General features: G+C 35.9%; 1 protein-coding gene across 1 annotated transcript in view; it reads right to left on the reverse strand.

The window, feature by feature from the left end:
• Window positions 1-775: 775 nt before the first annotated feature.
• LOC143017861 (metal cation symporter ZIP14-like) overlaps window positions 776-17,609 on the reverse strand; it is a 121,943-nt gene continuing 105,109 nt past the window's right edge. The window contains exon 11 of the mRNA XM_076172841.1: window positions 776-5,755. Within this exon, the coding sequence (XP_076028956.1) occupies window positions 5,751-5,755 (5 nt within the window). The 3' untranslated portion in view covers window positions 776-5,750. The remainder of the gene's footprint in view (window positions 5,756-17,609) is intronic.

Consider the following 17,609-nt stretch of genomic DNA (forward strand, 5'->3'; position numbering starts at 1 on the left):
CCCACATAGTCATTGATGTGTGGAACAAACTGAACAGAGAAACAGTGAATGCCAAAACTATACACAATTTTAAGAATAAACTGGATGTGGAGAGATATGAAAACAGGTCACTATGAGCATTGCTCTCGTCCTGTAAAATACAACTAGGTAAATAAATACAGGCTGAGAGAGTGTATGAAGTCCAGTATTCAAAAGGCTGAGGGTGAAGCCATGGAGTAGGTTTGGCATCCATAATAATTAGTTTAGTTTTGGAGCTTGGCTGAGATCCCAAAGTGTTCATTTGTTGGCTCCCCAGCTTGTGTGGGATACTTTGAAAAAGTCAGTTTTGAAGACAGGACTTTTTCAGATGTTGGATATATATGTTGTGTCATACCATAGTGTACATTATGTGGGCTTAGGACTGTTGCTTTGCAGTCTAAGGCCAAGGAATCTATGCTATCATAGTTGGAGATACTACCACACCTAGACCTTGGTGAGGCAAGTGGCAGGGGGAGGCAGGTTGGCATCACAAAATCCAATGAGTCCATAAAGTTCCGTAACTACATATCAACCCATTCTTTAAAATTCCTGTTTTTCCACAACATGCCTTAACTGGCTAGTCAGTCTTCTTCAAATCATTTTACTAGTCTTGCCTTCTTTTTCTGAAGCATGTACATATGCAGACATATACATTTATATATAAACACAGTAAATATTTCATTATTACCTTTATTTATTCCAATATTCCATTAGTGACCTTAGGCAAAATTTTGGTGAAAGGAAACAAAAACAAAAGTTATGATCAAAATATATATTTTTTGAAGGAAGAGAACTTAAGAGTATTAATAGTAATTCTGTACCTACGCTTGCCACTTTGTGTGTTAGCAAGGTAACATTTACCAATCCATCTCTTTACACCAGCGCACCAGCCTATCACACAATACATGATAATTTGGAAAAAAATAAAATAAAATTAAATCATGTAATCTGCATCTCTTATCATTTCAGATTGTAACAACTTGCCCATTTTATTTTGAACACATTTAATTTAACAAATTGTTTTTCAAAACTTCTTTGTCAGACCTTTTTAGATTCTCAAACTGGACAAAGACATGTAACGACAACACGTAAATGTACAATTTCAAGAAACCATTTCTTGACATGAATGTTTTGAAACTAATATGGGAAAAATTATGCAACCCTATAGGGAGTGAAATTCACTGAATTTGTAAACCTTTATAGCAGGGTATAGAATGATTTCATTCATACTTTACTAATGGTTTAAGTTAACTACAACAAATATTGCTTTTTGTGTTTGTATATTCTAAGGACTCATCAGAACGAAATATTCTTCAACTTATGATGGACAGGAGTATATCTAAATTTCTGTCCACCTTATACATGAGGCACCATAATCTGGACTAGGCAAAATTCCCATAACAGATATTACTGAAACTACAACAGAAGTGCTCATATTGAAACTTTGGGTCATTTTCCTTTAAATCCAGGCAAGATATTAGACTACTTTGTTACATTTTCATGTCTCACTTACTCATAATAACATCAACAGCAATAATGATAATAATAATAATGACAATAATGATAATAACATTAATAATCATAATGATGGTAATAATAACACATACACATATACATATAACATACACAAAAAGGCTCTTTCCTCCTTATCAGAGGGGTGGCCAAGTCAAAGTTATATCTACCCTACACCCATTAAGTAATATGATGATGATGATGATGCTAATAATGATAATATCTACCTATATATCAAGAGCTTTTCCCCCTTACAAGGGAGGTAGCCAAGTCAGAGGCACGTACTTACTCCCACCCATTTCACTCCCATCCACCACCCTTTCCCCCTCTATCATCTTAGCTCCTCATGGATGATGAGTCATCCCTGTATCCCACCCACTGCCCTGGGTCAGAAGCAATGTAGCAAGACACATTAATAATAATAATAATAATAATAATAATAATAATAAATAATAATAATAATAATAATAATAATAATAATAATAATGATAATGATGATTAATAATAATAATAATAATGATAATAATAATAATAATAATAATAACAATAGTACATCATTAAGAATAATAAATCCACTGCCCCAAGTCTTTCTTGAAGAAGACCCACAGCTTTTACATTATAATGACAATAATATCAACAATAATGATAATAATCATAACAATAATAAATTATTGCCTAAAAGTTTTAATGAATGGAAACCAATGGCTCCCATGGTAGTCAACAACAGTCCTCTGGCTTTCCTACAGATCTCTTTAGGAAGAAATGTTGAATTGCCTACCGAATCAAAGGTTCTATGTTACCAACTGGTACAAGGAGGAGTAGGAAAAGAGGAGTCATAAGTTGCCAGCTCTCATTATGAGAAAAAAATGGTCAAGTTGTCAGAGATCTTGGGCCTAGTCTCAACTACTGAATATATAGTATACAATCTACATTCTGAACAAATTTCTACCTACTACACACAGAGAACTGTATTTCAAGTGATACTGTAACTAACAAAATTCACAAGAAATAAAACTTCTCAAGTTATGAGAAACATTGTTTTACTTGAGAAATTTCATTTCCAATTCTTGCTAAGTACATAAAACTGAATAAAACTATAATAAAATGCATAGGAAAACAATGCATGGAATATAAGCTACAAATAACAAATTCAACGGTGCACATACAATCACACAAAATAATGCAAGAACAAAGAAATGTGCATGTCTAGGTCTTTATCTACATTAGGTTCATGTGTCTACATTCAAATGATCTAATCTAACTACCAAATATCAACACAGTCTCTTTGCAACTATCAATTTCCATTTCTGATAAACATAATTAGGTTTTTATTTGGAAAATGCAATTCATGTGTTGATAAAAAAAAATAGTATTTTATATTTACTATCCCAAAGTAAACCACTTTCAAAAATAAAAAATAGTTATTTGGTTTACACCTCTTCCTTTGCTCTTTTAGCTTTGTACAAGTTGTTCCTTTTGTTGATTTTTATAAATATAAAGAAATCCATAACACTATCTTAATGTACAGCAAATTTCAAAGTGCACAGCTACACAAAATTAGATTTTGAAGAACAAATACTGTGGATACCATTTGCACACAAAATAATAGTTAAAATTTATCTAGACTTATGTTCTGGAAGATAGCACAAAAGACAAAAGCATCCCAATTCAAATTAAAGATCATGTAAGAACTCCGTTTTAGAGCATCTCATTGAAAACATTCCAGAAGTCTTTCATAAAAAGCTATATTATAAAATCAATGGAAAATTATTCACAGAATACATACCATGATGAAGCACAGTTTCCTTTGTGAAAAATGGAATGAAATCTAATAAAAGTGAAAAGACCACTGAGGTATATAGCATACTTGTGCAGATATGAACTACACTATACACAATCTGTGTTTTATCTACAAATTATGAAAGACAGTGTTGTCCTTTATCTAAAGGAATTTTGTTTTATTATGTATACTGCAGGTCTTCCATGGGAAAACCTTGGAATTTTCAGTCTCACTTGAGAAATCTTAATATAATCACAGTAAGACTTTTAGATGTTTAAGTATGTGCTCATATTTCTAGTTATATAATGTGATAACAATAATATTTGTTGCCTTAATTTTCATTAAGTGGTAAAACCTATATCCCCACTGTGGTTGGCAATGATCCTCAGGTATTCACACAGATCTCTCTGGGAAGACACTTCGGACTGCTGTCTGTGTTGTATTCAGTGGTGGGATTAAAAAAAATTAACAACAGGTTCTCTCACTTGGACAATAGCATGCATCAATTGGGCTTGTATAAGCCTAATATAATAACAGGTTTGTGGAGCTCATGAAATGCCAAGAACAGGTTTATATGACCTGGTAAGAAGCGGCTGAATCCCACCACTGGTTGAATTGGTGTGGGACTGTTTCTATGTCACCATCTAAAAGTGGTAAGAGAAGAGGAATTGCTGCTAAATACCAACTCTCCATGTGTAAAAGGTATAAGAAATACAGTTGAAGTTGGCAGAGACAGAAATCTTGGGCACAATCCAAAGACAAAGTGTCAGCCCTTTAGGACTCCACCTCTTGATAAAAGTTAAGGGGTTAATGGGTTTTGTGGTGAATGGGCAGTTTCAGTGTCCATCTTGCAGGACCATTACATGCAGGTACCTATCATTGGCCCTATTTAATGTAATTAAAAACACAAACACACTTTAAGGTGACATTCAACTAAGTAAAAAATAATTATACAATCACATATTGAACCATGATAGTACTTCAAACAGCTGTCCTTATTTGTTAAAAAACTTAAAAGGTAAATTATTGCCCAGTCTACTAGTGCTTCCATCCATATATATAACATTGCACTGCTGCCAAGAGATATGATAGGTTCATGGTGTTGGTTCAGCTAGTAGAAAGTGGGTATAAATGGGAGTAGAGTAAGAACAATAATCGTTGCCTCGAGATTTTTTTTTTTTTTTTTTGGGGGGGGGGTCCTATTTTTCCCTGGGAAGAAATTTTACACTAATGGCTGCACTGTATTAATGTAGGATAGTTTTTATGTCACAGGCTTGTAATAGCAGGATGATGGAAACAGTCACTAGTTGTCAACTCCCCCTTGCATTTAAAGGTGGAGGAAATACACTCAAAATTGTTAAAGAGAATTTGGGCCCAGTCTAAAGACTGAGTGAGAGACTCTGAGCAGATGGATATTGGGGTCAGGGGTAGGGGTGGATCAAAATAGGCAGCAGGGAGATGATTCTCTCTGCTGTTAATTTTGCAGAACCATCACAGGCAGGTTCCCATCATTGGTCCCTGGGAGTATAGCATTCTTAAGCTATGGAAATATTGCGTCATTTTATGTTTATTTACTGTAGGGGCAATTATTGTTTGGAAAGGCATTGTCTTTTGTAAAATAAATAATGGATAATTATGATAAGTATGTGTATGTGTGTACATTACTAATGCTCCTCCATTTCACAAAATTCAGGAAATTATTATTGCCCACCCTCCATTTTATGTAAAATGCTAGAGTTTGATTTTCATTTACAAGTAAACCAATAGCCCCAAGTTTCATCAAAGTGTACACACAACAGCTTTATAATGGTACATAATAAAATATGTAGACATGACAATTTTCAAAAGTTTATGAAATGGGTCAACAGTATGTTTTAATATTGTTCTTACATGATTTCATTTTACATTGGTAGGCAGCTGTTATCTATACATTTTGGTAAAATTTGGAGTTACTTGTTATATAGGAGTGAAATCCAGACTGACACATACACAGGCACTCTCTCTCCCAGCCTTCTTTTGGTATGTAAAATAGAGGGTCAATGGTATTCACTGATAAAGAGAAATCAGAGGAGAAATAGGTAAGCATACTCCCAGACACCTGAACTACAAAATAACTTGGTGGTTAATATCCTAGTATATATAGAAACCATTTGACTGGAGTCTACTGTCATGATGATACATACTTATACCAAAAGCTTTTCCCCCCTTACAAGGGAGGCAGCCAGAAAAACAAAGGCATAGAAATCACTCCCACCCATTCCATCCCCTACATACTCCACTCCTCTCTACCCTCTTCCCTCCCTCTTATCTTGGCACCTCCTGGATGATGGGTCATCCCTGCATCTTGTCCACTGCCCTGGGTCAGATGCAGTGTCACAAGACACAGCACATTCACAGCAAGGCTGCTTCATTAAATTGGCGACCCCCCTTCTCCATCCCCTCATGCTGAAAAGGAGAAGATGGGGAGAAATCCCTTTGGGCTGCGTCAAATTATTTCTTACACATACTCCCTTAACCCCCATCCCCCACCCATTCCACCTCATGCATCACAGCTTCATCCATATACAACCGTTCTCCATTCATCCCTATTTTCTGTCCTCTCCCATCCTTCCTCAACAGACATTTTCCTCCTTCCCTATGCCCCCTTTACACCATCCATCCATCTCATCCTAGGTTGACCCCTCATGTTCACTCCTTCCACCTCTGCCTTCCACACTTCTTTTACTAGTCTTCACTCATTCTATCCATGTGTCCAAACCATCCCAATACTCTTCCATCAACCCTATCTCCCAACTCCCTTTCCACCCGTTTTCTTCCTAGCCTCCTCATTTCCCACTCTAGCCTAGTACTCTTGTAAAAACTCTTGACTGATCTTAACAGCTTTCCTCCTATCCCGTATATCTGTAATACTTCTCACAGTGCCTTCCTGTCTACCCTGTCATAAGCCTGTCCCAGATCCATAAAAGCCCAAAATACATCCTTACCTTTTCCTATAGCTTTCTCACATATCTGTCTTACCACAAAAATCTGATCTACGCAACCCCCACTCATCTTAAGCCCACACTGTTCCTCACCAATTAATCCCTCTGTTCCTCTCCTAATCCTCTCAATCAAGACCCTCCCATAAGCCTTCCCAACTACACTTAACAAACTGATCCCTCTGAAACTACTACACTCACACTTGTCCCCTTTTCCCTTGTAAAGTGGAACTATACAGGCACTCCTCCTATCCTCTGGCACTCTACCTTCTCTTAAACATTAAATAAACTCACCAGCCAGTCCACCATCATTGTACTTCCTTTTTTCAGACATTCTGCATGACATCCATCCAACCCATGTGTCTTACCTGCTCTTATCATCTTGACAGCTGCCTTCACTTCATCTTTTTTTTATTTCTCCTCCACTTTCCTCACTCATCACGGTTATTTTCTTTGCACTTTCCATTGCAACTACCTTTCCCTACCTATCTTCCTTCACATTTAGCAACTTCCTCAAATACTCTGCCCACCTTTCTCTCACTGCCTTCTCTTCCATTATCAACTCTCCATCTGCACCTTCTAACTTTTCTTCTCTACTTGATTCATCTCCTTTTCCTCCCTTAATTTCTTACCAAAACATTTTTTATTACTTTCAAAATTTTCTGTCATACTCTTACCCCATTTCACATCTGCTCTCCTCTTTGCCTCCTTTATCTTATGCTTTACTTCTCTTCTCTTTACTTTGTACCTCTCATATGACTCCCTCGTCCTAATTTGTAACCATATTAATCAATTTATCATCATGTAACCAATCATAGATTGGTTACATGATGATAAGTTGAATATATATATATATATATATTATATATATATATATATATATATATATATATATATATATATATGTACATATATATATATATATATATATATATATATATATATATACATACACAATATATATATGTTTATAATATAAAACCCATAATAGGGTACTGACTGCACAGTAATATACAATAAAAACTTTATGGACTGTTTTGGGGTGCCCTAATGAACTAAAGTCATACATAATCCATCTATTCCTGACTTTAAAATCTCTACTCATAATACAATGATGCTACTTTTATACTACTGTTGTCCTTCCTTTATATTGTTTCCTTGAACCTGTTCTTTAGCACCTCTAAATGGGATTAAATAGAATGGAGTGAAGGTGTAGGAATCCTTCACTCTGTATTTTTCTCCTATGAAAAGTCAAGGCATAAGAGGGTTTGGAAGGACTTCAACCAGAACCGAAGTAATTCAAGTGATTCAACGTGTGTGGATGTGGTGCAGATGAGAGTAGAAGGGAGATATTGGCAATATGTTTGTGAACAGAAAAATGGATATGTTAGTACTAAGTACAACAAAATTGTAAGAGACAGGCGATTGTAAGTATGGTGAATAGGGTTCATGAGTGACAAAGGGACAAGAGAAGGAAGGAGTGGCACTGCAAGTAAATGATGAAATAGGTAAGTGCGTGGTAGAATGGAGGGAAATGTCTTCAAGGAATGTGGGTGAAGATGAAATTGGGATGGGAGATATAGGTTTTTGTGAATGCATACATTCTTGGTAGTGACAACAGTAACAAAGACAGAGAAGTTTTTTGGACTTTGAGAGTTTGGGATGAATATAAATGTAGTGGTATTTGGGAATCTCAATGTTAGAGTAGATGGAGTAAAAGGAAAGTGCATAAGAGATATGTTAGAGATATCTTGTACTTAAAAAAGGAGTTGATGATAGCAAACATAGTGTTTAAGAGAAAAGTCAAATGTAAGTATATAAAGAAAAGAATAGTAGATGGGAGGGTGGTCAAGAGGGTGTTAATAGACTATGTAATGGTAACCAAAAGGGGGATTGGAAGAATTCTGGATGTAAATGTCTTCAGGGGAGAGAACAGGGGATTGCCAGATCATTATCTAGAAGTGAAATTCCAAGTGGAGGTAAAGTGGAGGAGGAGGAAAAGGAGGGATGCAGAGAAGTGCTGAGTGTGAAAAAAATGAAATGAAAAGGAAAAGAAGAAAAAATACCATGTAGTGATCTCTTGGTGGAGGTGGGGATTGAGGAGCTGCATTTATTTAGTGTGAGGAGACATATACTGTCCACTCCTGTTGCAACAATGTCTCAATGAGCAAGCACAGCCCAATGACACACAATTAGGTAACACACATGCGCACACACACACATTTTCAGTATATCAACAAAAGGAGTGGTTAAAATTATGAGGTATGAAATAAGAGAGCATAACAAAGTAAAAAAAGAAACAATAATAATGAATAAATAAATAAACTATTAAATAATAATAATATCAATAATAATACAAATGTGCTTCAACAATATCAAGAAACAGTTTTCCATTGATATGGTTTAATTTGTGGAACAACCTAAAAGAAGAAACAGTCCAGTCTAAAATCATTACTGAATTTGAGGCCAAATTTGATTGATGGAGACATAGTGATGGAATCCCATGAGAATACTTGTAGCTCCTTTCTTGTACATTACAATTATGGATTATATATATATATATATATATATATATATATATATATATATATATATATATATATACATATATATATACATATATATATACATATATATATATCATATATATACATATATATATATCATATATATATCATATATATATATACACACACACATATACATATTGTATATATGAGCAGATTTCCTCAAGTATATTTGATTAAATATCATGGTAAGTCTGGTATTGCAGAGCTTCCTGTCTGATTCTTCTCATAGTTTGAGAGTATTTCCTTTCAAAACAAGTTGACTCAAAATATCTCTAAATCATAACTGTGGAGATACTTTGATATAATGCACAAAGTAAAGTTTTAGCTAGAATGTATTTTTGCACCTTTTAGTTCTTTCAGTGACAGGTGAGTGAACAAACATGTTGGTCAGGTCAGGTAACTTGAATAGTTCACAAGTTGGAGTGGGAATAACTCTGAAGGTTTCAGACTGACTGGCAATTTCCTTGACTTTGCTACTCTCACATTGGCTGACTGTCTTGTGATGTCATCAGTCTCCTAATCTGCCAAACAGTGAAGACTTTCTAACACTTGGTAAGATATAAACCAAGTTGGAACCATACATGAACTTAGGCTAGGTGTAATAAATTGGCGAGTAGGAGATAGGATCCAATAATATTACTCCTTTCCTGTATACTACAGTTAGGTAAATAAAGGAAAAGCATGTAAACCATTTCCCTGTATAGTCCCTTTCTTTAGAGAGCTAGAATTGTTGCCGGCCATTCTGCATTTTCCAATAGAATTTCCCTGTATAGTCCCTTTCTTTAGAGAGCTAGAATTGTTGCCGGCCATTCTGCATTTTCCAATAGAATTTCTATCTTTATGATTGCCTTGTAGGCTGTTCTATGGTGGTCTTTTGAAACTCCTGTAAATAAACGGTAATGCAGATTTACTGTACTCATGCCAATACAGGCTTAAAGGTTGCACCAGTTAAAAGTACAACTATATCTGACTTCAGTTTTTTGGAGGCCATTTTAAGTCTGCCTAACATTGTTTTTAAGTACAAGGAGAGACACCTTCTTATTCTGGTAGTAAATACCTAAATTTATATTAGCATTTTCATCGGTGGATTTGACATGTCTCTTTATGATCTGCTGCATCGTCATTTCATCTTTGTAGACTGTGGTGAAAAAGGCTTCATATATTTTGTTTTTAGCATTAGTTATCTGGTTATTGGAATGGCTTCTGTTATTGTGCCATGTATTTAGAATAGTTTTAGTAACTCTCTTGATGGATCTGCCAACAAGCAATTGTTAGTTGTCAGCTCTTCCTAAGTGAAAAGTTACAAGAAATACAGCTAAAGTTGACTGACAGATCCTGGGCCCAGCCTGAAGACAAAATGTCAGACCCTCAGGGTTTCATCTCCTTTTGAAAGTGAGGGAATTAATGATTTTTTAAAATAGGTAGCTCCATTTCATCTTGCAAGACCACCACAACCAGGTACTCATCATTGGTTCCGGTTGTTTAAACCATGAAAATTATGGTTTTTGTCACTATTAGTGTTATTTAGTGTGTGAAATAGTGGTGAATTGGGAAAATACTACTTTAAACTTGTGGCAGATATACAACATAAAAATGGAGCACTATTATTCATATAAATAACCCATATTCCTCTGATGATATAATACCATATTTACAATGAAAATTAATAATTTTGCAACCATGAATAGTGCAGTTAGTGTGCAAACTAGTGCTGAATTGAGAAAATATCATCATTAAAGGCAAATAACTGATATAGGAATGAGGCATGAACATCAGCTTATCACCAATATATCTATAATGACATAATGCTATATTTTCACTATGTAAGTAATGCTGATTGTGATCACTGCTGTTGCACTTGTGCACAAGTTGGTGGTGAATTGGGAGAATATCAATCATTTTCAAATACTTTTATATTCATGACAGATATCTATATACCAATAGGCTTCTTCCCCCTTATATAGGAGGTAGCCAGTCATGACATGCACCCACCACCCACCATCCCACTCCCAACCATCATTCATTTCCTTTTCATCTTAGCTCCTTGTGGATGAAGGGTGATCCCTGTCCCCTGCACATGTCAGAAGCAATGCAGCAAGACACATCACATCCACAGTAGGGCCAGCCACTTCATTTACATGGCAACCCTACCTCCTTGTCTCTCGTGCAAAAATAGAGATGAGGAGAAATCCCTTCACACCACATTAATTTATTTTTCATTCACAGCCATTCTCCTTTCACACTTCTCATACCCTTTCCCTTCCCTGCTCAACAAACATTCCCTTTACTCAAAGCCTCCTTTACTCCATCTATCCTGTTTTGTATTATAAATAGGATTGAATTAGACGATCGCGATGCTCATGTGTTACATATTCCATTTATACATTGTTTACTTTTCTGTATTTATACCCCACACAATGGCGGATTAATAAAAATAAATCCACCGAAGAATACAACACATCTGCAAAGGTAAGGAATATGTTGTGATACGCATGACCCCATATCCAAAATGTCCATCTCATTGTTGGTGTGTACCTCAGGTTCACTCCATCCACCTCTGCCTTCTACACTCTTTCTACTTGTCTTTGTTTATTCTTTCCATGTGTCCAAATCATCCCAAAATTCTTTCATCTACCCTATCTACTAGCTCCCTTTCCATCCCCACTCTCCTCCTCACCTCCTTATTTTTCACTCTGTTCATCCTTGTAACACCTATAATACATCTCAAACACTTCATCTCAAACACATTTAAAGCTCTCCTTTCCATCTTCTTTAAATTCCAAGTTTCTACCCTATACAATGCCATAGGCACAATTAACTTTTCATACAGTCTTCTCTTTGTATCCACTCTCAGTTACCAATTTCTCATGACACTAATTCCCCCAAGATATTTACTTGTTTCCCTTACTCTACAATTTACCTCCACCCCTACTCCTCCATTCCCTGCCATATGCAACCCTGAATTAAAATTATCCACTTCCTCTTACCTTTCTCCTATGACTTAACTCCAGCATCATGCCACACTCACCTAAGTTGTGACAATTGAAAAAAGTAAAAATGTAGTGCTAACAATGACCCAATTTATAGTCTTTATCCCTTTGATAATGTAATTATCTACATTATGAAAGTTATGCTGTTTGTGATCATCACTAATGCATTTAGTGTGAATTGCACTAATATCATGATTAAATGCCACACTTGACAGCATGGTACCCAACAATCTCAAAAACAGACATCAGACAAACAGCATTAAGTATTGAGAATACATACATACATACATATACCAAGGCTTTTTCCCCCTTCCAAGGGAGGTAGCCAAAAAGGGAAAGGCATAAAAACACTCTCACCCATTTCATCCCTAAATACACTCCACACCCCTCCCACCCTTCCTCTCATCTGAGCACCTCAATAGAACATCTGCACACATAAACCAAAATTGTTTCCATGGAGCAGCGCACAAAAATGGCAGGCACATTCTATGCAAGAGACCCCAAATCATATCTATCCTTTACAACATACAAGTACAACAAGATGAATGCAATAAAAAACAATCTCAGCAATATACTATTCAAACATCTACAACAATCTTTCATCTGTACCTCAAAACATGTCCATACAAATACTTGTATATAGTAAAAGTCCATTCTTTCAGTATCAAATATTTTGGGAAATTCAATTTCATGACTTTTTAATGAAATAATCCTATTCTGAGAAACTTCTGACCATTTAGCACATTCCCTGAATGGGTGCATAAAATGGCAGTTTTGAAAAAAGTGCTGCTATTACCAGCACTAGACCTTGTAAGGTCAGCTATCTTTAGTGTGTACAACTGGTTTATGGTGCAGTAATCAGACAGAAAACCCAAGTCAGGGCCAGTGATAGTTGAAAAAGCATAGATGTTTTATGCCAGTAAAAACATCACTGAATCATTTGCATTCTCAGATGGTTGGCCTAGAAATTTTAAGTGATGGCATGGCATCAGGAAGCTGGATATTAGTGGTGAAACTCAGTCTGCTAATGGTGATGCAGCTGAATGTTTTCGTGAATCACTTTCCAAGCTAACCAATAAGAATGGTGTATTGCCATGCCATATTTATAATACCGACTGGCCATCATACACAAGTATGCCTGAGAGAATGTTGGCTAGGGTTGGGTAAAAGTAGATGAAGGTATTCAAATGCAACAAGGAGTGCCTAACAGTGCTGATGTGTGCAAATGCTTCCATTACAAATTGAAACTGTTTGTTGTTGAGAATACAAGAAACCAAGGGCATTGAAAAATGTGCAACATTTGTTGGTGTTATTTATTGAATACCTTTATGTATGTTGTAATATAAAAAAATATTATAAAATCTTATGTTCATTTGTTGTATAGAATAAATACACCATGCACTGGATTTTTTCCTATGATAAAAGATAAATTACCATATTTTGCTTATATATTTACAATATCATGTCAGGCTGACCAAAAATATTTACGTTAGAGTGATCCATTCTTTGTTTACAATGCCCATACATCTGGAGTATTGCACACTTAATTATACCAGCAATAGCACTGCTCAGGATCTTCCATATATTCTAGGTATACTTTCATTCATGTTAGTTTAAATTGTCTTTAAGTAAATAAATTAATTAAAAATATTTTGCATTTTAATTACTCATTGCTTATAGAATAAAATATTCATATTCTAGAAAACTGTCCAACATTCTGTCATCTGCTTGAACCTGCAGATGCTGAAAGACAGGACTTGTACTGTATACTCAGATCACTAAACATGCACTCCTAGATTGACTCCCAAATTCCATACTGCATCAGACTTCCTAAATTCAACCCAACCAAGAAATCCCTCCCAAGAGAAGTACAAACCACATCATTATCATCAAAACAGTACCAACACATGTCATCCTATAATGCCCCATTTCCACCCTACCCAGACAACAATACAAAATCTCTGCACTATGTGACCTGTAGGCCAGTCCAGTGGCTGATGCTGGTTACTATTTCCACTAAGAATAGTCTCCCTGCTGTCCCTCTTCAAAATCTATCAAGACCATTACCTCCAAGGACTGACACTTGGTTTCTTGAACATACCAAGATCACTCTATACTTGTACACTTTGACTATATTTCCTCTATCTCTTCACAAAAGGAAAATTGACAACAGGCAACTATTCTTCTCCTTCTACTGCTACAAGCCACTGATATAGATGATATTTGTAGGTTCTACCCTTTAAGTAGCAACATGAAAAAATTCAGGCCATAGGACATTACCACTAATGTTAACTCACAGAACCATGAAAATATAGGCCAACCATGTATGTTATCATGGCATTATATATAAAAAATATATATATGTGCATGTATCTTCACTCCTTAAAAAAAGGTATGATGTTAGCCCTTAATTATTGTATAAAATTCTAATCATAAAAAGTTGCACTATACATGCATGTACATGGTAATAATACTGGCATCAGCCTCATAAAAAGTCCCTCCTAAGAGAAACAAGAACCAAATTAGTATGCTTGTGTTCAAGTCACCATCCAGTACTAGACAGCATCAGCACAGAAAAGACCTAGCTACTGAAACAAACTGCCCCAATTGTAACCATCACACTGAGGACATTAACTACCTTGCTTTTCCCTGTCTCACCCTATCCATAACCAGACAACACAACATTTCTTCTTTGAGTAACTTATGGGTCAAATTGGTGGCTGTTGCCTTGGAGAGAGATCTGGGACAATAGGCTGATTGACTGAATGACTTAGACCTGTAATGAAAATAGTCTGTATAGTCTATCTATATACCAAGGGCCTCTTCCCCTTTACAAGGGAGGTACCCAGCCAAAGCACACAACTACTCCCACCTATTCCACTCCCATTCACCATCCAATTGGTTTCCACTCATCTTAGCTCCTAGTGGATGAAAGGTCATCTGTCTCCTGCCCACTGCCCAGGTCAGAAGCAATGCAGGAAGACAAAGCATATCCACAATAGGGCTGCTTCACTTACATGGCAGCCCTCCCTCCTCATCCCCTCATGTGAAAAGTAGAGAAGATCGGGAGAAATCCTCTTGGGCTGTGTCAAAATTTCATTCATACAAAACCATTTACTATGCACACGTATCCCTGACTTTCTCCCTTCCCTGGTCAACAGACATTACCCTCTTACTCAAAGCTCCTTTTACTCTATCCATCCATCCCATTTTTGGTCGTCTCCCTGTATGGTAATAAAACAAATAAAAATCCTTTTGTTGCATAATGTTTTGAAGTACTTTTAGCTTTTGTCTTAAAATTCCTTAAACAATATTTCCAATCATGAGGTAGATTAAGAATGGTCTCTGTTTGAAGTGGTAAAAGTGAGTGAAAAACAGTTGTCTACATGCCTTTCTGAGCAAATGGTGCATTTAACATGTAAACACATGTGAGTTTTGCAATACTTTAGTCATATGCATAATGGTTGCAATGAAGTGTGCACAGAACTCATGAACCCACTGTATATTTTTCTATAATGTCAGAAAAAGACTTTCACGTCCCTAAATTCTACATGAAGCCTCAGTACTTCAGGGAGACTCTTGCATGACATACCCAGGTACTCAATAATCTTGAAGACACGAATTTATGTTTTCCTTAAATGTCAGGAGTTTAAGTATCAAACAGAGTCACTATGGCTTCAACATACAAATCTAGACAAATACTCTCAAACACCCCAATCTTTGAAAACAAGATTCTTTCATGTTAGACTTTACCAATTACTTTATGATATACACCAGAAGTGTTTTTGATGTATTTAACTCATGATTCTAAAATATAACTTGGATTAATTTTCTTGGATGATCTATACCGAGATTACATTTTCTGACAATGCTTATAAAAACTACATAAATACCACAACAAAGAAATGAGAATCAATATGCTGCCTTATTTTGAATGAGGTATGGAAATGTCCTGTCTATAATGGATACACTTCCTAGTTTTAAGATAAAAATTAGATGAAGCATTTTTACCTTCCAAAAATATCCTGCTGTTTTTAAGTACATGTGCTTGCATGCATATGACTGATGAAGAACAAGTGACAGGACTCTATGAATGTAGCTCTTTTCTTGTACTGTATACTACAATTAGATAAATATATTTTTGGAAAAAAAAAAAAAACCCACACACACACACACACACTTTCGTCAGATGGACGGCGAGAATTGGAATTCTGAATAAAAAGGAAAATCTACGTGGATCTCAACGTCAAGGAAGTACCTTATTGTATTTATAGGGAAGGGGAAAGCTCGTGGTGTAGTGGGAGTGATAAAAAAGAGGGGGAGGGATTATTGAGGGAAATGGAAGGAAATGAGGAAGAAGGGGACATGGTCCAGGAGGCCAGGCGTCTTGTAAACAAAAGACGGACTGATGATCATGATGATTTCGGTGATGATGGGATCAACAGAAATGTAAAGATTAGAAATATAGATAAGAGCAGCACAGTGGAAGGTGATGATAATAGTTTCCAGGGATTTAAAAAGGGTGGGGGGGATACCAACCTCCCCCGATTAGCAAGACTAGAGGAAAAACTTGATAAAATGACCGAGCATTGGGAAAATAGGTTTGGTAACGTAGCCAAGATTGCGCAGAGAGTTGAAAGATTGGAAGAACTAGAGAAGGCAAAAAAAACTTAACTTTAAAAATAGAAGAATTAAAAAGACAGTTAAAAGAAGTTAACCCCTTCCATACGGTGCCGCACACGTAGGCGTCATGGGGAGCGAGTGTATTCGCGAGGCTGCCATATCGGCGTCTTGATTATATTTATTGTAGTCGCCCCTCCATAATGACATTCTTTCTAATTCTTTTGTAATCGCATTTTCTATGGTTATCAAAATTCACGGGTGAAGAGAGAACGATCGATATAAGCGGTGACTATATTTTATGATGCGAGTATTATTACGACACGTCGTACGGCTGGCATTGGCTGCTGCCACCGAGATCTAAGTCCATGACGCCTACGTGTGCGGCACCGTATGGAAGGGGTTAAAGAAGATAATGAGGAATAATAAAGACAATAAAGAGGCCATAGCAAAGGAAGCACAGGGCTGGAAAAAATCCAAGAAAACAGTAAAGTTGCATTTACTGACATAATTAAGCAACAAATGAAAGAACAAACTGAAGACTCAGTTATTAAAGTGATGAGACAGAAGGAGAATATAGTAAGAGACTTAGCAGACAAAAAGAAATGTATGATTATATAAGGAATGGAAGAGAAATTTAATCAAAATAGAACCACAAGAATTAAAGAGGAAAAAGAAAAAGTAAACAGTTTACTAGAATTAGTTCAGGAAGATGAACCTGAAATCATGAAACAAATTGAAGAGATGTTTAGGCTCGGAAAATATAGTACAGATAAGACCAGACCAATTAAGATTAAATTCAGGTCACAAACAACAGCAGAGAATATCTTAGCAAAAACAGGGAAGCTAGCAGCAAGTGAACAATATAAAAAGGTATGGATAAAAAGAGAAATGAATAAAGAGGAAAGAGAGGAAGAAAAAATGAAAAGGCACGAAGCTAAAGAAAAAAACGAGAACAGAACGGAGTCAGAAAAAGAAGAATTCTATTGGAGAATAGTGAATATGAAAGTGAGGAAATGGACCATAACAGAGAGAAACAAAAAAGAAACAGAAAATACAATGGAAATAACAGAAAGTTAAGAGTGTCCTACACAAATATAGATGGATTAATAACAGGACTGAATGAATTGAACGAGTATCT

This window comes from Oratosquilla oratoria, chromosome 33 (assembly GCF_046742065.1).
Source record: "Oratosquilla oratoria isolate Oo_2021 chromosome 33, ASM4674206v1, whole genome shotgun sequence".
Taxonomy (NCBI): domain Eukaryota; kingdom Metazoa; phylum Arthropoda; class Malacostraca; order Stomatopoda; family Squillidae; genus Oratosquilla; species Oratosquilla oratoria.